Source organism: Pempheris klunzingeri, chromosome 10 (assembly GCF_042242105.1).
Source record: "Pempheris klunzingeri isolate RE-2024b chromosome 10, fPemKlu1.hap1, whole genome shotgun sequence".
In the NCBI taxonomy this organism is placed as follows: domain Eukaryota; kingdom Metazoa; phylum Chordata; class Actinopteri; order Acropomatiformes; family Pempheridae; genus Pempheris; species Pempheris klunzingeri.
The window spans coordinates 13670095-13695057 of record NC_092021.1 but is presented as its reverse complement, the minus strand read 5'-3'; the positions used below and the strand labels follow the sequence as shown (position 1 = coordinate 13695057).

Sequence of the window (24963 nt, the reverse complement as noted above, 5' to 3'; positions counted from 1 at the left end):
TAGAGGATGATCGTAAGCTTCCTTTCAGCTGTAAAGGAAGATTTAGGAGACGGCAGTAGTTCAACATCTTCCCTGCCTGCAGCTTGGCTGTATTTGAACACACACACACACACACACACACACACACACACACACACAAAGGGGTCGCCCTGTACCTCCTGTAGAGGTCTAGTTCCCTGCAGTGTCTTACCCTCCAGCTCTGTTGCCCTTCATGTGACTCAGAGCTGGCACACAGACAGGTAGACAGACAGGTCCGGCGTGAAGCAGAGGAATGCTGATCGATTCCCCGCGGGGGCCTGCAGCACCTCGCTGGTGGGTTGGGAAGAGGATGCCAATTTCACCAAGGCGAACTGTGGAGAAAATGTGTGCATGAGTGTGTGTGTGTGTGTGTGTGTGTGTGTGTGTGTGTGTGTGTACAGCCGTCAGTTGTGAACACTTTCTCTGCACTGCAGAAATCTGAAAAATCCAAATTTGCTGCCTGCCTTAAATATATCAGTTTGTGTGTTAGTGTCAAATTTAGTGTGTGCTTACATCCATGATAGATGTCATACACCTGCGCTGCCACACACAGACACTCACATACACGCACCCTTGTCACCTCTTGCTAGTCACTCTAAATGCAAATGGAGGTGATCAGCGGAGACAGGCCCGGCTGCCGGAGAGATGAGGTTGTCATTTAAGGAGAGCGCCGGCGACGCTCTGAAATTACCAATTACACACCTTGTCCGTGCCAGTGTTGGCTTGAGAACACAAGAGAGAAAGAGGTGAAGAGGTGAGGGAGGACATGGGGAGAAGATGGAGGGAGTGATGAAAAGACGGGGGAGAGAGGCAGCTTTATTTCTAAACAACCTTTACACGCGTGTCTGTGATGATAAAGGCAGTAATACACTCTGTCAGAATGCACCTGGAGTGTTGCTCATAATGAGCGCGTTGCGAGAGGAGATAATTATAATTAGTGCAGGATATAATATGACTCTCCAAAGGTCAGCTGTAAAACCCTAATGGGCTACACAGGTAATGTGTTTGCTGTGCATCACAAGTGTAGCGTTTCTGTTTGTTCTCCGTTGCATGGCTGCAGGCAGATGCAAAAAGAGACAGTGAAAATCTGTTTTAAAACAAAGGCATTTATTGCGAAAAATGCACTTGACATGAAAAAACAATCAAATCAGCCACGGGTCATCAGTACAAGACAATGTATAATGATCACATGGTAGAGGGCGCTGGGCTTTGCCAGCGCAGAGCATGACTTCAATGGCACAAAAGGCCTATAAATATTCTGCACAATATAGAATTATATATATACTTTCCTCTTGGTTTCTGTTTCTCTCGCTGTGCCACTGTGTTCAACCAAGCTCAGTCCTGATGAGGCATGAGCATCCACACCGCACCAAACTGTTTCATAAAGTTCCTTTTTTATGCAAAGAGCTACATACAGAGGCCCCCTCCCCCCCTCACACACGCACGCACACACACACACACACACGCACGGACACACACAAGTATCCATAGGAACAAATATGGCCGACATCTAATTCAAGATGGCAGGGTGAGTGCTCAGGCTTCCTGGAGGGACAAAAAAGAAACTGGACAATAATTTGATATCAAGTCTGATGAAAATTTGGACGTGCAATGGTGTGTGTTTTATGTTGCGTTCACGTCCAATGGAATTTACCACTGCTGCTAATGGCTTGTTCACATTTTTCAAGCTGTCACCATGAGTTGGAGTGGTATCTACAACCAGGAAGCAGAGAAGAAAGACAAGCTCACATCACGTAAATATAACACAAACGGCATGAAAACATCGGTGAGTTTGCTCAAGGTATTTTATGTAAAGTGACCACCGTGCAGTGGTTTTATTCCTGATGTTTTGACTGTTGTAAACTCTTCTCCTCCTCACAGCATCAGCCTCATGGAAAAAAAAAGACAGATGAGATCCGCTGATCTCCGACACAAATGAGGACTTGTGCTTAAGTTTGACTCAATAAAAATTAGAGTCCTCTGTTCAGTGGGCGTAAAAGCAGACGAGGGAAACCTCGCTCGGGGGTTCACGCAGACCTGTTCTGGGATCTGCTGGTTTTCCATCATCGAGTCAAATAAAACAGAGCCACAAAAAAACGAAACAAAAGAAACAACCAGCAGGCTCATTGTAGCGAGAAGTAAGAGGGAAGTAAGGAAGAGACAAAAGGGAGATTGATCTTCCTAAATACTGAGAGTGTGTGTATGTGTGTGTGTACGTTGGCATTTGTAGGCACTAGGGTTTGACTGACAGGGTTTAAAGGCCAATACAGATATTTTTGGATTGAAGCTTCCAATAAGTAATATTTTCTGCCAAAATGTGACATTTAGGTTTGACCCTTTTCATGGCAAATAAAGTGGTACTTTTACTTGGCTGAACTACAATACTACTCGATAAGATCGAATAAGTGGACAAAATTGGTCAATTGAAAATACAATATGAGACGAATCAAACCCACTGCTTCACATCCATGACTCTAACTGAAAAGCGGTATTTGTCAGTCTGGCCCTAGTCTTTTCTCTGTGTTCCAGTTGACCTCTGACCTGCTGGTGGAAAAAACAACAACTTTTATCTGTTGCTCTAGATACCCGGATTACCCACACTGCACTGCCAGCCGCCAGGACTGATTGCAGAGCACGCCGCTCTCTGTAACAACCGTGTGAGTTTTTTCATTTTGTAAAGTTTATTTCCCAAACACATTTTTGTTCGCTTGTCTTCACAGTTTAAGGGATCAGGATCAGAGTTTTCCCCTATGATGTAATAGTGTGGGAAAAAAAAACAGATCAAACAATTCTCCTCTGTGACAAACTACCTCCACTTCAATGTGAACATGAAAATCTTTCCATTGCCCCCAAAAAAATCACTTGGGGAGAAAAGGGGGAGAGACTAAGCTTGTGTCAGGGAACTGCATTTGTGAGTCAGATTTTTTTTTGTTGCTGTCTGTATTAACATTTCTGTCTTGTGCTTGTTTTCTGCGAGTCGGTGGAGTGGCACATCTGGGTGTTTATCTATTCTGCAGACACATCACATGGGAATAAGAAATGATGGAGCTTCCAAACTGTTTAGATGCTGCAATGTTCTGTTTACTCTGCAAGGCTTTTCACTGATGCCAAGCAGAAAACGCCCCAAAAAGTTGTGTAGGGGCATTTTCTGTTTTACTGCAGATTTTTATCTGCATAAAATACGACGTGAATGCAGTTCAAGAAGACTCAAGTGTGCTGAGCCAATGACAGACTCTGGTTATGGCCCAGTTAGAGCCAATTAGACATTTGTGTGCTCAGCCAATGAGTGAACCTCACCTGTGTGCACCTGGCCAGTGGTTGTTTGTGCTTCATTTTGGCAGAGTTTTTAAAAACGTCAGGTGAGGAAAACCGCTCATGCCCTTTAAACGTGTTCTTTCACTGATGTACAGTATGGCCGGTATTAAAATCCTGCTAACCTCGCACTCACATCCACACACACACACACGCAGTTAGCGACACAGTCAAGCTCAGAGTTTCGCTTCTATCTCCAGAAACAGGGGAAAGAAGGTAGATGGTTGTGGCTGGATGTAAACTAGACAAGCCTGGATCCACGCTCAGGATGGAGAGATTCACAAAGCAGAGACTATACACTCACTGAAGCAGTACAAAAATACTCGTTAAAGGTTGACAAGATCAGAGGAAAAGTTGTTGTCAAAGGTTGGCAGTTGTGTGATGAAAAACTCATGTCCCTGCCTTCTAACATCAGGTGTTTTCCCATCGACCGTACATCCTTCATGAGCATCCAATCCGCGCGCATTTGGTTTCACAATATTGCTGCAGTCAGACATAAACTCTCAACAGTATCTCAACAAAAGGCTGAGGAAGAGGAATTACTGTTAGCTATCTTTGTGACAGAATGTATTGCATTTCCAAAAGGAAATTTCCAACTTCATATTAGTAACCATATTCTTTGTTAGTGAGTTTAGGTATTTTCACAAACGGAACTAAAAGGCCGGACTAAAATATTGTTATTATTTTGTCATGCAAGAGAAGTTTGTGCCTGTTTAAAGAAAAAAACAGTAACAGTTTACAATAAGACTAGCTTTAGGAAGGATTTACAAATGGCTTATAAGTAGGTTATCAATTAGACTGTAAGCACTTTATAAATCATAAATAAACAATTATATATTACAAGTTATGAAACATAATGCGAGCTCACTATTTGGCAAAATCTAGATACTGCTTCCTTCTCATTTATCTTACTAATGAGTTACTAACATTTAAAACAGGCAAAAGAACCCTTATTGTTCTTCAAAATAAAGCTCCTTTTTTTTTTTTTTAATTTTAAATGTTTGCAACTCAAAAAAAGAAAAAGTAATGATGGTTAAATGCCAGTAACTTGGTAACAAATATCTGACGAAGCTGATGGATATAAACGCTGGCTGATGGAGAAGTGAAGTAACCAATGAGATCTGAGGCTTCACAGATAAATGTGATAAATGTGGGCTCACTATTTGGCAAGCAAACCTAAGTGTTAACTTAATTAATAAACTAATTATAAACCATTTATAGATCCTTTATGAGGGTAGTCTCGTTGTCGTATTGTGAAATCCCTTTTGTCAAATGAATAATAACTGAGTGTGTAAAATACTGTGTGTGCAGATGTATTGGCACCTTGTATCAAATATTACCAAGTGCATTCTTTGTCTTTATAATCCCACACAGAAGACCCCCAAAAACAACTTAATCAATACGAATCAATTCTTTAAAGTTTAAACCTTTTGTTTCTTCCTACATTCAGCAAGCCAGTTTATCAAGCTCAACCCAGCTGTGTGGGGTCTGCAAAGGACACATTTAAATTAAAAAATGGTTGTATAAATTTATGCGAGATATATAAATAGAAAAAAAAAAGTCAATAACCTATTTCATAGTTTACTTTTTGCACTGTTTGTGCAGCTTTGTGACAGATCATCACAGCATGACTAGTTTGGGACAACACAAACATCTATTTCAACGTATAAAAAAACATAATAATGCTACATGCATTGTTATTAACATATATCGGGTTGATAAGAAACACATGTGCTTGTTGTCACAAACTAGACACAGAGATGTGCTTACAATGACCCTGGAGTGTCGGCTCACAAGCTTTACCCTCATCACCTGGCCGTAAATCTTCACTCTTCAAACAAAGAAAGCACCCGAATTCAAGTTCTGAGGTCTCAGTGGAAAGCAGAGCTAATGCTTTTGTGCTAGTGTTTGCTGGTGGATGATGCCAAGGAGAAGAATTGGGAGGCAGGGTTTGTCTTTCTGTGCTCTCTGAGTCTGTGTGCCTTCAGTAGTCAACATCACGGGTCCCGACGATGAGGCCCCTCTGACCCACCGCTGTCCCCGGGCGAATGACGAGAAAAGCCGCCCTGCTTCCTGTGTGGCTGGTCAAAGCTGGGGCTCACTTTCCTGCGTGTTTGTGAGAGTGTGAAATAGTTGGACCGATATGGGTTTCTAAAGACAGTTACTAATAATCAGGTTTTGTACCTGTATTCAATAGATTTAAATTTAATTATCAGCATACCGACAGTATTTCTTGACAGATTTGAGGACAAGCCATTTTGACCATCAGAAATCTCCATTGAAATCAAGACTAATTGCTTTTTCTTAGGATTTTTTTTAGGGTTTGCAGATCAGTGTCTGTCTTTAACCCAAACAGTTCTAGTTCTGGGAAGCCAATGTCGGTCCGTCCTTTGTGTGTGTGTGTGTGTGTGTGTGTGTTTTGTGACTCAGAAACAGGAACAGTGTGCATTCTTTTGTCCACTTTTTCCAGTTCAGAAGCTCTCGACGAAGCTGCTGGGAAACAGGCCGGTCTGTCCTGTCCTCTGCAGGGTGCCTTTGTACCAGCCGTCCTCCCTCTTCTTGTGGACAAACACCACGTCCCCTTCCCGCAGCTCGATCTCTGCCTCGCTCTGGGGCGGGTAGGGCACCACCACACGATACCTGTCACATGTGAAGAGAGTCAGAACACACACAGCACTGTGGGCGACATTATGAGGGTAATGGTCCACCTAAAAGAATTTAATCAGTGCAAGTACCAGTAAATGGTTCTGCTGAAGTTACTTTCAGCGTTGAGTCCATTGAAAACTGGTTTCAAATTAAGTCGTAGTTGCTCAACAACTACTATAACTTTAATTAATTTACATGTTAAATTGTTTTGTCCCACTTGAGAACCAAATTGAACATTTATTCCTGCAACAAATCAGAGTGTGACTGCTTCCACTTGCCTCCGAGAACTCGTGGTTTGCACGAAAAGCTGCAATGTGAACCATGACAACACCTATGTGTTGTACTGAGGAGGCACTTTCATCTGGAATTATTCAGAGGTCAGTGTGTGAGTATCAGATGTTATGATTACCATTATGTGTGTGTGTGTGTGTGTGTTTTGGTGTTCCGCAAAAATACTGGTAAACAAGATTGTTCTCCCTATCTCATGCTGTCTCTATCACACACACACACACACACACACACACACACACACACACATACAAAAGCAGAAGGAGCAGTGTGCATGGCTTGGTGTGATAACCAGTGCTCCTAACACATCAGCATCCTGCTGCCTTTACATGCTACAATCAAATGCTTCATTCCTCTTTCATGTTCTGTGACACAGTTTGAGCTTTTATAAGTGTAGCTGATTTAACAGGGTTCCTCTGAGGGGCGTGAAGGATGGAGGCTTATAAGCTTCCAAGTGAAAACAATCACCTTAATTAAGGTCTTTAGCATTATTATGAGCAAGATTACTGCTGCTGATAAAAGAGGCCTGAGGTCTGTTTTTGTGGGTGTGGATGTACATGTGTGCTCACCTCTCTCTGGACAGGGGTTTGGGTTCAGGCCGGAGGACCATCAGAGCGTTGCCGGCACGCGTTGCCGGGGGCGACATGGGGAAGTTGGTGTCCAGGGAACCGGACTTCCTGTGCAGAGGCTCCATTCCCATGGCCCCCGGCATGTCGCTCTCGATTGGGCAGGAGCCGGCTCGCCCCTGTGACGCCATCGGACAGGAACCTGAGCGGGCATGGTGGTGATGGTGGTGGGGGTGGGGGTGGTGGGCGGGGTCGGTGGCCACGGCGCCTTGGCCGGACAATGAGGGGTCGTGGGTGGGCGGGGAGGAGGGAGGTGAGCGAGGTTTCTTCTTGGCTGCTGCCCCCGACAAGAGTTTTAATAAACCTCCTGCTTTCCTCTCCTTCTGATGACAGACAGAGTGAGGGAAGAGGATGAGGGAGATGAAAGAGGAGGAGAAAGGAAAGGATGGAGGCACAAAGAGAGGAAGGAACAAGACAACAAAGAGATGCTGTGAGATGCACAGGACTGTTGGTTTCATAAGGCCTATCTTAGAAAAGTGACAGGATGGTAATGAAAGCCGTGTCTGTGTAAACAATACCTCTACTGAATATTTGTTTTTTTCTTCTCTCCACTTAAAGAAAGCACAGAGCGCAAAAATCCTCCCCTACACATTCTTCAAAAACACACTTATGAAACAAACAAAATATTTTCCTGTTGACTGCATATGACATATGGAATAAAACAGGTAATACAGGCACTTCTGGGGAGACAGTAAAGCACGTTGAGCTGTTGGCCTTTCAATATTCATGTGGAAAAAGTGTCACGAAGTCTGAAAAATACACACCGCCTGGCCTTTCAGGGTGCTGCTGGTGTTGGAATGACACTTAAGGACATGCACTTTTTGTAAATATCCTTTTTACCCCCTTAAAAGGAAAGTAAAACACATTTGAAAGCACTCTCTCTGAGAGTTAGATGAGAAGATTGATACCGTTAGGCTTGGAATTTAGTTATTTAAGGGGCCATTTGGCCCTTCTAATTAGCCCTGCAAAACATAAATGCTGTTACAACAAATAGGGTAAAATCATTTAAACTTTGTATCCTGATCTTCAATTTCATCATCATTCACTGTCACATTGATATTTTTTATTATCCTTAATAACCATGTGTATCTAATAACAGCTTGTTTTGGATTGAACTACATTGATGAAAGGTGCAGTATGCGGTTGGACCACTAGATGTTTGGAGAGACTATACACACACACAGACACATACACAGACACAAAACGTCGTTCTCCCAGAGGGGTCCATTCCGAATGGCCCCACAAAACCACTGTGGGCCCCATACTGTAGGTGTTCTCCCACTTCTCTGGCTCCATTAAGTGTGTAATACAAGAGCACACACACTATGCCCAGCACACAGCACAGACATTACTAGGAGCTCTGATGACTCAGTGGTACTGGTTGTGCCGAACACACACACACACACACACACACACACACACACTTCACTTACTGTGGTCTACCATAGTTATGAGTGCAATTGTTACGCAGCTGAGATTTTGACAGTAGCCGAGGCACAAATGCTATGGTGCCCGTAGGCCATACAATGACTTAGGGGGGATCCCCGCTAGAGTGAGGGGCAACATGAAACTCCAGCCCTGTATAGCGCCCTCATGTCTGTACACTAAGTACAGAGTCAGAGCCGGAGCCAGGAGATGATTACCTCAGCTTAGCATAAGGGCTTTGTGGTCTCAGAGGAACTTATATGTTGTTTCTATATCTTGACAAATAACAGTTTATTTATCCAACCAATACGTCTGTGCAGCGTCTCTGCTGGTTGTCTGGGAAGTAAATACTCCCAGCTGTTGTTTGCCACCGCAACTCTGAAAAGAAAGGTTTCAGACAATTTCACAGTATGAATTCCTAAATATGTATTTGATCAGACAGGTAGCCAAGCAAAAAGCTATCTAACGATTCTTCAAGCTGAATACACGTGCATCTACTGTGGTGGTCTTAAGAATAAACTATATTGATTATTGAGAGATGCTTTCGTAAAGGAAGGTTCACTGTTTTGCCTTGCCTTTTGCCTTTTGCCTTTTGCCACGCTTCGGTCATGCTTGATTGTGGAATGGCTGCGCAATACCGTCTATTCAGTCCAGGCGGACAAAACAGCTTTGTGTCTTTTGCTGCTTGGCATAATTTTACAGTCTTAGTCATGACAATGTGGATCAATACTGAGCATGCCTGAGCATAATCAAATTTTTTTGTGGATGTGTGAATCCTCCATATCAGCTCTGTCTCTTCCTCGGCCATCTGTTTCTTTAATACGTAGGCTGTTGGATCAAGCATTCAACATTCATTTTAAATCAAATACTGTCATTGCAATGCTGTGATGGACAGTAATCACGCCAAGGGCATAGAGTTCCAAATATGGAAGCTAAAAAAATAAAATGGTAGACTCAGAAAAAAACACTGCTCTGTTATTATTTGACTAAAAAAAAAAAGGAAGAAAAGAAGAGCCTTGTGATTTTAAGTTTAAATCAGGATCAAAGAGGATCAGGACAGCAGCAGAGAGAAAGACGCTTCTTAATAGAGCATTTGTAAACGACTACAAACCAGAGAGAGCTGGTGACCCATCAACCTCTTCCAAAGTTCTTTACTGCTCAAGACAAAAACAAATCAAAGTCACTGCTCCCAGAAAGGTGTTACAAATGCTGATTTAAAGCTGATGTTTGTAACTTAATGATCCAAACTACAGCAAACATGTATGATCATATGAAGACAATATATTGAAAAAACACATTTAAACTTCAATGACGCGTCCAGCACACAAGGGCACACACCTTGTCAGTGTTTTTAAAAATGCATTGGTAGGTATGAATGTTCACCTGTCTGTTAGAGTAGCTGATAATGGAGCATTTTAGGGAAGGTCAGTGGGACAAAGACCAAACTGCAGGAGCTGTGGCCATCAGCTGTGGCCATATACTTGCAGACCTCACTGAATGACTGCTTGCACAATTAAATGAGAAGCCACAAGCAACGAAAAGGTTTTACTAAACTATACTTAACGCTGCCTCTTCACATATAGCGGGCAAGCAAACTCAAAGCAAAACCTGGATGTCATGACTGCCGGTCGTATTTGTCTTGTGTTACTGTGTTTCAGTGTGATATGCATCAGGTGTGATTTTTCATGTTGCTCTAGTCGGTCAGGTAATACTGGCGCAAACTTGTATAACTGAGTCACACGAGGGACTTCTTCACCCTCCGAGAAAATGTTCTGTTTATATCCAGCGTGAAACTGATCATGTCATTACAAGCAACAGCTTTCTAGTCCAGAACAAAGTTAACTTTCACTGATTTTCTGTTATTTCTCTCTGTGATTACTCACTCTCAGGTTTTACCACCTGAACCTGGAAAGACTTTTGTGTTATATTTGTGTGAATCACACTGAACCTTGTGATCTCAGACTCCACCTCTCTGCAGCCTTTGATCATTGACTAATTTCTCTAAATGTCAGTCATTCAACATGCTAGAAATATACATTTGATGTAGGCTACTGAATACTGTACAGCCCATTACAATTTCTGAACCAACCCTCATCTCCAGATTCATTATCACATTACAAATATATGTCACACAGGACACTTCTTCAATACATTTAAAATTTTAGGAATGTCTATTTTCTAATCATTTATATTTGTACTGCCAGCTGACAAGGTCAGCTCCTGTGGTCGGTCTGCTCAGCTGTCACACCGAGTTTGCAAGCCTTTGCAGATGGCTCTGTAATACTGTTGACTACTGAACAAGGCTTGAAGCCAACCTGCCTGTGCTTCATGACTGCTGTAAAAAGTCGAAATTGTCAGTAAACATGCAGATGATCAAAGCAGTGATCTGTCAGAGAAAAATCCAAACCTCAGGAAAACAGATAAAACAACACTGCAGGATGGTTTCTAGCTCAGTTCACCAACTGCAACTAACAATTACTTTAATGCTTAATCGATTTGTTATTTTTTGATGAATCAATTAATTGTGAGAAGTAGTAAAAAATGCCCATTGTTAGTTCAGAAAGCTCAAGGTAACATTGTAAATAGCTTGTTTTGTCTGCCAAACAATTTAATTGAATTTACAATTAAACAATGGAGAGAAGAGCAACACCTCCTCATGTTTGAGAGGTTTAAACCAGCAATTATTTCTAAGAGACACTCACAGTTCAGGCACTGTGGGATTAGAAAGGCTTTCTGTAAATGAAATCCCCAAAATTGGGGCCTACTTTATAATCTAAACAGTAAAAAATGGGGCCAAAAACAGGAGATCTTATGACTTTGAGAATTATTGTAACACAGAGAGTGATAAACAGTGATCAGCAGTGATCAGCAGTGATCAACAGTGATCAACAGTGATGAACAGTGATCAGCAGTGATCAACAGTGATCAACAGTGATCAACAGACCGAACATTAAAACTAAATTCAAACACTGAACCTCCAACAACCAAACTCGCACACGGTGACCCTGATGACACTGACAAACTGCACAGTTATCAAGCTCTTGATACACATTAGCAAACGAAACACAATATATGCTCAAAATCAAGCAATTAAAGAGGGAAACAATAACAATTCAAACACTAATGACCACTGTTAGCGTAGCAGTGGGACAGCACAGGAAAAAAGTGCTTACAAAGTAAGACAGGCTGTACAAACACTTTGACTCAGCAGACCCACTACAGAAAACAAACAGCATTCAAGGCAAAAGTACGAGGTTCATTTATTATCCTTCTCCAATGCAGGGTTGTACAACGAGATGCAAGTTAAAGTCCCATTTGCTACAAATGAAAATGACTAATTTTAATGGTGGAGTGTGGAGGATGATTTAAGGAGGATGAGTCTTACAGCCCGAGGACAGAAGCTGCTCTGTAGTCTGGTGGTATGACAGCGGATACTTCTGTATGGCGTGCCAGATGGCACTCCAAATACCAGCGCTTTAGAGGTATGCATTTCCCTAAATACCAAGACTTCTTCACTTCTCACAGGATGGAGATGGAGGAATATGCTGCCTTTTTTGTTGGACTTTTTTCCCCCAAAACATAAATCACATAAATCTAATGAGCGCACACTGGTGAGCTACTGGAATATACACACACAAAATGTTCCCCTGCTTTGGTAACATAGATCTCCTTCCTGTCACACAAATAACGCTTGTTTGAATTTTAATTTAGCAGAGGGAAGAGAAGATGGAGAGGAAAATAAAGATGGATAGAAGCGGAGAAAATGGTGGGACGTAGAGGGAGAAAGGAATGGGGGAGGAGGGACTCAGAGAGGGGAGGACAGGGAGAAGGAGAGAAAAGAGGAAAGGTGGAGAGACAGAAAGATAGCGGGGAGGACAGAGAGAATGAGGGGAAGCAGAAAGGGGAGAGGGGAGGAGAGAGGTGGGATTGAAAGCAGCAGAAAAAAGTGAATAATCACTCCCTCTCCTCTCTCATCTGCAGGCTTAAAGGCTTAATCTGCCTCCTGTGAGTGTGTGTGTGTGTGTGTGTGTGTGTGTGTGTGTACTCCAGCAAGTCAAACTGCTGCTGTTGTTCCAAAATGGACCACCAGATAGCAGCATATGCTCAGTATTTAATCTGTAATGCATCTTAAGTCTGATGTAGGATGGAGGAGTGCCTTGCTCTGCAGCACGCTGGCAGGATGCTGAAGCTAAACTGAGCCTGTAGCGTTTATTGTCTTCTTCTCTGTTCCTTAGCATTTACGCTTCTGTGTGTGTGTGTGAAGTTTTCTTTCATTAAAACACAGGAAATCGCACACACACGCACATATAAATTGATTAAAAAACAATCACACCTCGGAGTTCAAAGATAACGGAGGGTTTTCAGAGTGGATGCGGAGGTGTTCAGATCGCTCAGGGGTTGCGCAGAATGTTGCAATTCCTGTCCACCCACCAAACTGATCTATCAATTACTCACCAACGGTCAACGCTCTTTAAGTGCTTTGGAAAAGGAAAAAAATAAATGAAAAGAGAGAGTCCAAGAAAAAGCGAAAAACGGTATGTAGTCACCAGACCACAGTGAGGACTTTTTCCTGCTGGAATCATGCAAGAACTTCTGACAGCCATTTAGTTATCAGCTGCCTTGCATGCACAGGCTTCTTGGAAACGGCCTACAAACACATCTCAATGTCCAACGTGATATGTGTCTGTAATGCTGGCTGCGCTTTAGACAGTGTGACAGTGTGTCGAACGGAGATTATCCTAACTGTGCCTGCCAGACAGTTATCATAGCCGCTTCATCATTTCCTCTGAAACAAAGAGTGACTCTGTGCTGCCTCATTGCCACCTGATGTTTCTGCTCTGCCAAGCTCAAAGAAACAAAGGTAAGAGCTGTGACTGAGAGTTGGGCTGAACATGTTTTAAAGGCATAACATGATGATATACTATTTTGGGACTGAGACTGATAATGTTTCATTATTTTGGGGCAAATACTCAATATTTTAAAATCTGATTTAATTTTAAAATAACATATCTTAAACATATAAAAAACATAGTTTGCATCAACAATTGAGTAGTCTTTAATAGTAGATTGACATGAGTGGCTTATTTTTAACAAATTACATTTCTAGCCGACTTTTGACCAACCAAGTTTAACTACCTTGTTCCAACTTTTATGCAAAGTACTCCGTATGTGAGTTTTAATCCTGATTCCGAGTTCATGCCATCTGTGAGTGTGACGATGTAAACAAGGCCGCTGCCTGCTGTTCCATAGTCAATGAGCTGTTTGTCAGCTAGCCATAGATTAGCTGTCCCACACAGTGGAGCCAACAGTGAAACAAATGGAGCTGAGACAGATGCGAGCTTTCTGTGCCATCCTTCACTGTCAGCTCAGCCCGATTTAACATCCACAGCTTTAACACCGCACAACTCACAACATACAGGATGGCATTCAGCATTTGTGCCAGCTGCCTGGATGAATGACACTTACTAAGGTAGGAGGAGGCTATTGGTATATCACACTCATACATACAGACACACACACACACACACACAGATTTCACATTCACATTTTCACCTGAAGTTAATTGAAATATACAAGGTGAGTTTTATTCACAGGATGACTAAAACATCTGGAATCATAAGAGGCGGAAGTGGCACAGTGTATTTCTTCCTCTCACACTTATTATTTGTGTGGTCTGAAACAGAGCTGAGGACTCAAAACACACATTCAATATTTGGTTTGCCGCACTGAAGCCCCTGCTCTAACACAACAGCTGCCAAGAGCTGAAATGACTTATCAAGGAGTTGACTGATGAATTGAATTGAAATCGTGATTATCGGTAAATCCTTTACATTATCCTTTAAGCAAAAACATGAAACGCTCCATAGTCGTGAGGAGCTGCTGTTCATGTTTATTGTATGTTGTAGAAAACAATAACACTTTTTGGAGTGTTGATCACACAAAAGAAACTTTTTAAAGACTTTAGGTTGATCTTTAGAAAATTGTAGCACCATTTTAAATTTGACATTTAATAGACACAGTGATTAACCAATTAATGAAGAAAATAATAAGCATATTAATTGATGATGCCATAGTCAGACTGCTGTGCTCTTGTTTCATTGCATTTTCGTACATTTTTGTACAGATATGTACATTATGGTTTATGTTGAGTTGGTCGTCACATGGAATGCACCAGCCATTACAACATGTTGCACCAATCACTACTTAAAGGCCTATTTTATGATCAACAGATGTGATTTTCATTTTTGGAGAACCAGTTTTCCCACAGTCTGTCTTGTCTTAATGTCTTTGGGTGAGTGATTTCCTTTAAATCCCTCTGGAAACCAAGCTATTGCATATAGCTTTTCATAATACATGTAGAGAAAACACTATGAGTTGCATTGTAATGGGAGTATCTGTTCCCATGGATCTGTGGAGTGTTGAATGTTGGTGCAAAGTGGCGAATCTTAAAACAAAGCCAGTGTTATTTGACTCTCAGCTGAAATGTGCTTTGGAAGCTCACCTTTTCTGCTTTGGGAGCAAGAGCGCCCTGGTTGGGGGCGTGGGAGGGGCCCGGCAATGGCGGCTGCAGGGGATTAGCCGGATCCCCGTTGAGGAGCACCGCTGACACGTTAGGAGGCGTGAGGCAGGAGAGAGGGGAGGAGAGGGGGAGGAGGGGCCGCGAGGCTGGGGAAGAGAGGGGTGAGGGCCCTAAGACGGGTCCCGGAGACACCATGGAGAGAGGGCGACCTGACTGGCCTGGACAGCGTGAGGGAGAGGAACTCTGAGGGCGCAGGGGGGAGATGGCCAGCGTGGGGCGCTCTGGGCTTCCAGCAGGCGGACTGTGGACTAAAACAGACACAAACACACATGCGTGTGGTTAATATAATTGTGAGAGCCTTTTAATGAGTGCAGCCATCAGTCATCACTAGTCCCGAACAGGGCACGCCAAAATATTTTGACACAGTGATCTTCTTTTTGATAAACTGGGTGATGCAAATGGCAATTACTTGACACACTGTTCTACTTGTGTCTTAAAGGCTTAAGCATAACGATAGTAAAGACTGTTGGAGTCTATCCCCACAAGCACTGAGTGGAAGGCAGAAGAGCTCCAGAGAGATGGCCAGTCACAGACATACAGTAGATGAACACATTGATTTACAAATTACTTATTCAAAAGTGTGGAGGTTAAGAGTCGTCAGTTCACCTCAGTCGCACGTCTCTGGTCTGGTGAAATCTGAGAGGACGAGGTCAAAAATTCAAACCACCCTGCTATAAATGTGAAAAATCTAAGCTCAATTCCCTAAATCTCCTGCAAACTCCTTGCAGGAATAAAAACTGGCTGAGATGTCCTGGGTTTGGAGCACTTTTCTCAGCCTTCAATTTGCATGTGGACATTTGGTGCTCATGAGGATAAAAGTACACTGAAATACTGTACACACCCACATAAGCATACAGGCATGTGCATGCACTCACACACACACACACACACACAGGGTTGCTAGCCACCTGCTCTTCTACACTGCAGTACTCAGGCAGAAATCCATAGAGAGCCACGCTGGTCATGTGATAAAACCACTAAACGCCAGAACTATGCACATACTTTATTTTGTAATGGAGACCAGATGTGTGGCTGTTTGTGTGTATGTGAGTGAGAGAGAGAGAGAAAGAGAGGCAGAGAAAAACAGAGGGAGAGAAGGAAAGAGGTGGACGGAGAGAGGCATGAAGCTCTGTCATTACGCCTCCATAAAACAAAAAGCGCGGTGATGTCATTCAGCTTTGTGTTTGTGCGCTCACTTGTGTGTATATGTATGTGGGAGAGCACATGTCTGTATGTGTGTGTTGTTCTTGGCAGCTCTCTCACAGTGTGTACTCTTCAGCCCTCACCATTATTTACTCAGAAAGAAAGCAAGAAAGAAAGCAAGAAAGCAAAAAAGAGTGAAAGCAAGACGTAGGTACTAGAGAGGTGAATAGATTGAGTGGAGAACAAGGCTGATATGATCTAGACCTTGTAAATGCACAGGTGTGTGTGTGTGTGTGTGTGTTTGAGTGTTTGAGTGTTCGGCACAACCAGTACCACTGAGTCATCAGAGCTCCTAGTAATGTCTTACTAATGTCTGTGCTGTGTGCTGGGTATAGTGTGCATGCATGAGCACAGAGTGCACGCTGTAACAATGTGCTTAATTTCAATTGTTCTGCTGTCACAGTACGTTCTAGCAACTATTACTGAACACACTGACTTATGTTCAGTGATGATTCAGTGGGTTCCTACGTTCCTACGTTGCAGAGGGAAGTAAGAGTAGGTTCACATCCAGTCTTATACTTGCAGCCAGCCATGATGGAATTACTTTTTACACATTATTTTACTTTAACCACAGTTTTCCTTAGATTTAACCCAACTTGTGCCTTGAATTACACACTAATTGTTACATGAGAATACTGTGAACATTTTGCAGATATGGACAACATGATCATCCTCATATATATGTGGCAGGATCCTATTTACCCCCCGAAATTATTTCTCAACGCAAAAGTGTTCTCAGCATGACGGCTCTGTGGTTACCACTATCGCTTCACACCACGTTACCACAGCCATCTGGGTTGTCTCCGTGATGAGTGTGCATGTTTGTGACTGCATGAGTCTCTATTTTGTGGGTGTTTTTTTTCCAGCAGTCAAAAGACATGCAGGTTTGGGCCGTCCTCGGGGCCTACAGGGTTTTAAGACTCTGACAGTGTAATTGCAATGTCCTGGTTCCAGTTACACGCCATTCCTCATTTCTCTCCCCTCATTTCCTATGAACTCTAGACTGCAGCCCCCTATCTTAGAAAGGTAACAATGCTTTAAAAATACATCAGGACAGGAGGTGAATTGTGAGTGTGTTTGCCTGCTTTTTTTTTTTTAAAGCCCTGCCATGTACTGAATATCTACACTTTATGGCCAAAAATATGTGTCCACACACTGTGGTGTGCTTTGGATCTGGGGCTGTCTTTCTTGATTTGAACTATGCCCCTTCGTCTCAGTTAAGGGAAATATTAATGCGCCAGCACACAATGATATTTCAGACAACAGCTCGGTTTAAACTACGTGGCAACAGTTTGGGGAAGACTCTCCTGTTTGAGCGCGACAGTGTCCCCATGTCTCTTATTCGCAAATATCTCATTCATTTGGGGATTCATCCACCTTAATGTGACTCTGATTTTTTTTTTTTTACACACATAACTACCAGCATTGATGAAACTAAAGGTTAAAGAGGGTGCTGTGAGCATATGCCTGAAAATTCATACCCAGTGAAAAGGCTACTTGAATTAATGACTGATCAATATTCTATTATTCTGTGAGCACAAACCAAGGGGCTAAAATGCTGCGAGGCCCCAAATGATCTGGTCTCTGCTCCTTTAATCCTGTGGGCTGGAGTAAAAGTCTCAGCGCAGGGCGTGATATTGCTGGCCATGAAGTTGGAAAAACAACCGAGACAAACACACATTTCCATGTGATACTTTCTTTTAACTTGCTCGGTATTTCTGTGGAGAGATGCAACATGATCCATGTCTCCTTTCACATGGCTTCCACTTTGGTCGAGAAGATTATAAATCCTTCATGTAGAATGGTATGGTATGGCTGTGCCATAATGTTAATTTATGATAATCAGTGAACTTGTGTTCGGGATTGATTAATAAACTGTTAACACAAGAACAGAACTGAAAACAGATGTTCCTGAATGTTTAATGAATCCACTGTAAATATACAGACTTAGAAATACTAAATGATTAAAACCCATTATGTGCATTTCTACAATTGTATGCATTTGTGTGATTCTGCTTACCCAGCTGCATTGAGGTGCGTGCCTGGTTAACCGTATGCTGACTGGAGCGCAGGCAGTTCTTCAGCTGGGCGGCGGCAGTTTGTGGCGAGGAGGCAGGGCTGACTGTGCTGACAGAGTTAACTGAGTTCCCCAGTGGGGTGGAGGGACGGGACGAAGAGGGCCCGGGGGACCCTGGGGATGAAGGGTCGGAGACTTTATTCCCCACCTGACTGCACCCACTTCCTCCTCCACCCACTGGACTGGACAGACACGAGCCACGAGAGGCACCAACTCCAAATGGCGCCCTGCAGAGGAGAGGGGGGAGAGAGATATTGGCTTGTCATTGAATGTTTTAAGTGATTAAAGATTAGATAAGTATTGACTTTTGTGTTTGTCGTATATTAACGCAAAGTATATTGCTTTACCAACAGGGCTTTTCCTGTCATATCCGTAAATACTTCTTTAGCCACACTAGCGGTGTGGCTCCCTGGATGGTAAGGTCTGTCTGTCTGTCCACCACTTTGGTCCAGAAATATCTAAACAACTATTTAATGGACTGACATGACATTTGGAACAGATATCCATGACGCCAAGAGGATGAATCATATCACTTTGGTGATTCACTGACTTTTCCTCTGGCGTAGATTGTGGTTTTGAGTGAAATGTCTCAGCACCTACTGCAGGGACTGTTGGTACACAAAGTCATGCCCCCCTCAGGATAAAATTGTAATAACCTCTGTGATCTCCTGACATTTCAGTTTATGTCATCATCCGGTCTAATTTAGAATTTGTCCAAACAACTGCAATAAATGCTTGCAAAACTAAAAACATTTCATCAGCCTCAGCTACACTTTGTGTTTAGTGGAAATGTTAGTATGCTAACAAGGTAAATTAAATCATTATATGTGCATAGCACTGGCTGTGTTTGAAATTGCCTAGTTCGTAATACCAACAAAGGCCGACCATACATATTTCCAGCGCTCTGAATATGATATAGCAATAAACCAACCAATCTGTGACCAGCTATAGCATAAATAATTGATTGCTTGGCATACTGCAGATTTCGCGTCTGCATACTGCATACTGCGTACTTCATTTTGGCCAAATCAGTACATACTGATAGTGTAGTATGCGGTTTCAAATACAGCCACTGTCATTGTTGTATTAGCACGCTGATGTTAGCATTTAGCCCAAAGCACAGCAAGTACAGCTTCACAGAGCCACTAGCATCAAGTCTTGTGTAGTACAAAATGTTAATCACAGTAACATTTATATTATAATCATCACAATACTCCATAATAGTAGACCAGGAGCTGCAAACCGTACTATTATCCACTGTCAGAGTGAGTGATTTCAGTGCTATTATCTGGTCGGTGGATCAGTACGACATAGTGTTCCACTGTAACATATATGGAGCTGCGGGCTGCTCATGTTTCTGTCTGCAGAGTGCCGAATGGCAGAACAGTGAGCTGAATATTATTGACTCGACGATATTCACACACTTATGGCTGCCCATCGACTTCCTGTCACACACTTGCAGTTATGGCTTTCTGTGTGTGTGTGTGTGTGTGTGTGTGTGTGTGTGTGTGTGAATCTACCAGTAGAAACAGTGAAGTTATTCACAAATTCTTTGATTTGACCTACTCACACACACATACAGACACTCTAATTTAACTTATACATGGGCTTGTGAAGGCCCAAGATATTTTATGCTATAAGTAACCTTTTCGATAACAATCCTTTTACCCTAAAACTGCATTCTTGGCACAGTGAAAAACCCACTGAAGCAACATTTACACCCTTGTGACAATTTAAAAATCTCAAATAAGCTATAATCTAAAGGCATTCCCAAATTCCTAAATGGTATCTCATCAAATTGTCATACTGTATGTTTGTATCAACCATGATGATAAATTCCACAACAACCATATAAATATTCAAACTGCATTTTAAAAAGGAATGACATGCCTATGTGGGCGCCTGTAATCGTCAAACTGTGCAACGTGTATGTGTGTGTGTGTGTGTGTGTGTGATAAGTGTGTGTGTGTTTGTGTGTGTGTCTTTGGCAGCCTCTCATTATCATATTGAGAAATTTCTGAGCTGCACTGCAGACAAAGGAAGGGGGAGAGGTAAAGAGGGAGGGAGGTATGGAGGGAGAAGGAGAGAGTATGCTTGCGTAAAAATAACAAATTGCCTCTCATTTGATAACTCGCCCATCCTGCCTTTCCTTCCTTCTCTCTCTCTCTCTCTCTCTCTCTCTCTCTCTCTCTCTCTCTCAGATTGCATAACTGCAGAATGTGAAGGAGCCATTCATATCCACTGGAGAGGGACACCTGCTGTTTTTGCAGGCGTTTCATCTCTTTGTATCCTTTTCTTTCTTTTGCTTCCTTTCTCTCTTTCTTTTCCTTTCTATTGTCTCCTTCTCCCTCCTCCTCACTCTGTCGCCTTCTCTTTCAACTACCTTCTATTTCAGTTTCTTCCCTTCTTCCTCTGCCTCATTCTGCCTTCTTCACCCTTGTCTTTCTCCACCCCATTTGGTCTTTTGCCCTTTCCCGCCTCTCATCTCTCATTGTCTTTCCAGCCCTTTCTTTGTCTATCCCACAGTACCATACATTTCTCTTCATCTTCACATCTTTTGCTCGCATCTTTTTGTCTTCCTGTTATTTTGCCCTCGCTTTCATTTTCTCCCTCTCTGCCTTTTTCTCTGACTGCTGCCAAAACGGCCAAATATGATGTCAGCACTCTTTTTGTGGTTTATTTGGTTTGAACAGCTGTGTGTTTTAACAGTGTTAAAGGCTGCCAAAAGTAATGATAAAGACGACGATGGTAAAAATAATGATAATGTGCTACACTGAGTATGTGGTATCCCAATATTAGAACGACTGAGCCAGTATCAACTGACTGCTGTTATTTTACATTTAAAGTGTATTTTTTATCATCACGTGTCTTAAAATCTGTCTTTTGTTCTTTCCTCTGATAATTTCTATCAGCCAAATCAGTGAGGACAGATTTTCTACAGTTTTTGTACAATTTTCACAAAAAAGGGGTACATTGGTTTAAACTGACTTTCACATCAAAGTGGTTTTGTTTCCTGCTGAAAAAGAACAGGATTCACAGCAGTTTACAGAACGTGCTTCTCGTACACTTTTGGTGGCCAGAGATGAAAGCAGAACCCTGACAAAGCGGGACACAGAGTGGAGAAGAAGCTGAAGCAGGGAGAATATACTATAGGCAAGAGCAATACTGTATCCGCAGACTGGACCTCCGCCAACTCAAGCCTAAAAAATTGCCCTTTTTGATGAGAGGAAAGCGTGCATGGACACACAAGCGCAATTACATGCCATAACAAGTACCAAAATTGCACTGCTCTGCCTGATCTGTGTTCGGGTGAGCTGGATCCAAGAAATTACTGCGAAAAATTCCTACCACCATACACCCCATTTGTGTGTGGCCAAAATTAGCGGCCTTAGTCTTAATGTGAAGCACTGTTGGGTCCACTTGACCAAACCAAGTGAGATAATGAATGGAGCAAAGGCTTCTAATAACTCCTGCATATGAAAATACAATTAATGCTAAAGATTTCAGTGGCTTTAATGTAAAAAGAGACCACCTCTACTGACCCTCCAGCCCTCTCACCTGGATGAGGAAGTTAAAATTACATTTACAGTATAATGGCATTATAATTGTGGCGGGTAGGGATTAGTTATGTTGCAGAAGGAGACTTGGACAGGACATTAGTAGTTGGAGGGATTAAACTTGGACGCCCTGTGCCGATACTGTGGTCTTTCTAGCAACTCAGTCACTTGGGCAAAGGAAGCGACATACTGTACTGTACTTCAATCTTCATCACTAGCGGAGCGCAGCAGGACAGCAGCAGGGAAACACAGAGATGGAGAGTGAGAGAGAGACAGAGAGAGGGAGAGGGAGAGAGAGAGAGAGGGAGAGAGAGAGGGAGAGGGAGAGAGAGAGAGGGGGAGAGAGAGGCGGTAGACTTTGTGTTTCCATCTATAATGCTCAGTGCTCAAACCCAGTCAAAGTTGACAATGTTTCCCAGATGTTGAGCTTTTAATGTGAAGACGAAGACCTTTTTTTAAATCACCAAAAATTGCAAATGTACATATGTACATAAATAACTGTATATATTTTACATTTTTCATTTTAAACATCTGTTTATATGTTCCATGCATGGCATGAAGGGGCTACAACCTCCCTGTTGCAACAACCCTTCTGTATAATGACTATTAAACATCCTTGTATCCCTTTATCCATGCTCGACTTAGTTCCTTGGGAAGCTGCATCACCACAACACGCTCCAGCCTCCCCAGCCTGAGCTCACTGACCTGGACACGGGGGTGACATAGTTCCCTGGGAAGACTCCAGAGGCAGCGGTTCTCAGTGATGTGCCTTTGAACCACCCATCTTGACACTTCTCCGTCACCCGATACATCTCCCCTTTCCTAAGTTCAAGCTCGTCAGCCTTCTGAGGCTTGTAGGCGTATAGAGCCAGATATCTGGGGATAATAGAAAAAATGCTAAAGTTAGTCAAAATCATCATAAGTCAAAATCAATACAAGTCTGTCAGAAGTATAAAGAAACTGTTCACCAAATACCAATTAGCTCCAATGTGGATTCCCCCTAATATGCATTATGCAAAGAAAAACCTAAGCTATTAAGAATAAGGAAGCTAATAAATTAATGAATGACACTTAGTGAATCAGAGAGAATACCAGAATTCAATGTTATTTGAATCAGAAGGCAAATAACTTTCTGGCATCAAGGTCAGATTTCATCAGATTTCAAGATTTTTCACTATAGTAAATATTGACGCACATATTTTACACGTATTATGTTAAGTTGTTCAACTGAGATGAAGAAGGATATGAGCCGGCACATTGTTAATGCTCCACCAGCTCTTTTATTAGGCCATCAAATAACATTTTTATCAACAACAGGATCTTTGTCAAGTCAAAGAGAGGAAGTGTGGAGGTGGGTCCTCCCACCATTTTCCCAGAATGCTTCATGCCTGTTTTATCTCTTGAAGAAGTGAAAGAAGAAGGAGAGGGAGGTCGCAACTGCAAATACAAGTTTTTGCCAGATATCACTAATTGGCTTTATTCTTTACCTAACAACTCATCAAAAAATTTGAGATACATTTCTGATAAAGTTTCTCTTGGGCAAAAATACTAAACATCGAAATAATTTTGTCTTTATTTACCATGTAAGTTTTACAGTAATGGCCTGGTATTTATGAGCAATGAATGAGGCCTCTGTGGATTTTACAGTAGGGATCTCCTTAAATATGATCCTGTGAATAATGAATAATAGTGAATAATATTTCAGACTCAACAGACCAATTTCCAAAACAATTATACATATTCGTATTAGCATGTTAATCAGAATCAAAGGCTTCTAGGGATATACTTTACTGCAATACACTGTGAATTATAACAAAAAATCATTGTGAAAAGGAATCAGAGAAGGCTGAGTTACATCAAATCAAGATATATCTCTGTTCATGAAACAGTCTGCACTTAATACTGATGCCTCGAGTGCTGCAGCACTTGGTTCGACTGGTCTGGCTGGACAGTTGGGAGATGCCGTGGGAAGTGATCATCTCAAGGTTCGCTGCGCTTAATCTCAACTCCAAACCTTCTTATCTATTGTGTATTTCTATTTTTCTGATTTCTGAGGCGCTCAAATGCAGTCTTCATTCCAGGAAACATTTCTGCTTTTGTCCACAGGGACCGCCAATATAAACACAAAGTGAAAGTTCCATGTTCCACCTTAATCTGCTGTCTGTAATCTTTACTTTGCATTATTATGTGACTTTGTTGTTTTAAACGGCTGGTTTGAATCCTGACTAACGTACCAGTTTGCTGACCGAGTCAGTAATAGTCCAGCAACTCCTGCGTTTCGGTAAAATTCAATGGAGTCAGTGGAGTCTGTTGGCTTTAAAGAGAGCTACAACTGCTTCAGTTCCAAGGGAAAGAGCAATGACAGCAATGTAAAGCGGTAAAAATATTCTACATAAAGCGCACACTTAAAAAGATATTGATGTTTAGTCAATTGGGCCTTTTTTTAGTTGGCTAAAACACGTTTTTCTGCTGGTCCTGTCCACAGTAGTACATTGCTCTTCTGTCTGCATCTCTATACTGGGGGCAAGCTGAGTGCAATTTACTGTAAGTAATATGTATCAACATATACCAGCCCACTTCAAAAAATCTGAACTATCCCTTTAAGGAGAACTCAAGTCATTTCTGTCCGAGGCGATGATATGACCACCAGAGGCTGACTGAGTGATTTTCCCCTCCCAGTTTTGTGGTATGCTGTGAATAAGTGCATAATCAATATGTCCTTGTTTACCTGCCCACTAACAGGTACACTGATAAATGCAGTACTTAGCATCTTACTATATGTGACCATGTTTATGTATTGAGCACTGCGCATTGCACCTGCGTTACCATATAAATGAGTTTCAGGTGCTGTCGCTGGGAGACATTTGTAGTATGTAGTGCCAGACTCCGACAGGAGATGATAAGACCACAGAGTAAACAAGCCCTATATGTGCTGCCTCCCGGTTGCCATGGTAACAGATGTGGGGACTGTCTCCCATCTCCCCATGGCAACAGGAAGAGTTGCCAGGTCAAGATGGAAACGTCCTACCTCATCAGTAGAACAAACCCACTCCGGACATGTTTGTGTTTGTGTGCATGTTATTAAGTGTCTGTGTCTTTGTGTGTGAGCGAGTGTGTATGTGTGTGCGTTCACCTAGTGCTACTTGGAAGGTGATATTATTAAAGCTGACAATGTTGCTGTATTTGGCTCACATCCTGCAGGCAAGACACCAGTTATTAGCAAACAGCAAA

The 24963-nt window shown here is 42.3% G+C and overlaps 1 protein-coding gene across 1 annotated transcript in view; it reads right to left on the bottom strand.

The window, feature by feature from the left end:
- Positions 1 to 5743: 5743 nt before the first annotated feature.
- LOC139208469 (E3 ubiquitin-protein ligase SH3RF3-like) overlaps positions 5744 to 24963 on the bottom strand; it is a 90232-nt gene continuing 71012 nt past the window's right edge. Inside the window, exons 6-10 of the mRNA XM_070838159.1 lie at positions 22438 to 22608; positions 18119 to 18402; positions 14818 to 15143; positions 6834 to 7213; positions 5744 to 5970 (exon numbers count right to left, since the gene is read on the bottom strand). Of these exons, the coding sequence (XP_070694260.1) occupies positions 5802 to 5970; positions 6834 to 7213; positions 14818 to 15143; positions 18119 to 18402; positions 22438 to 22608 (1330 nt within the window). The 3' untranslated portion in view covers positions 5744 to 5801. The remainder of the gene's footprint in view (positions 5971 to 6833; positions 7214 to 14817; positions 15144 to 18118; positions 18403 to 22437; positions 22609 to 24963) is intronic.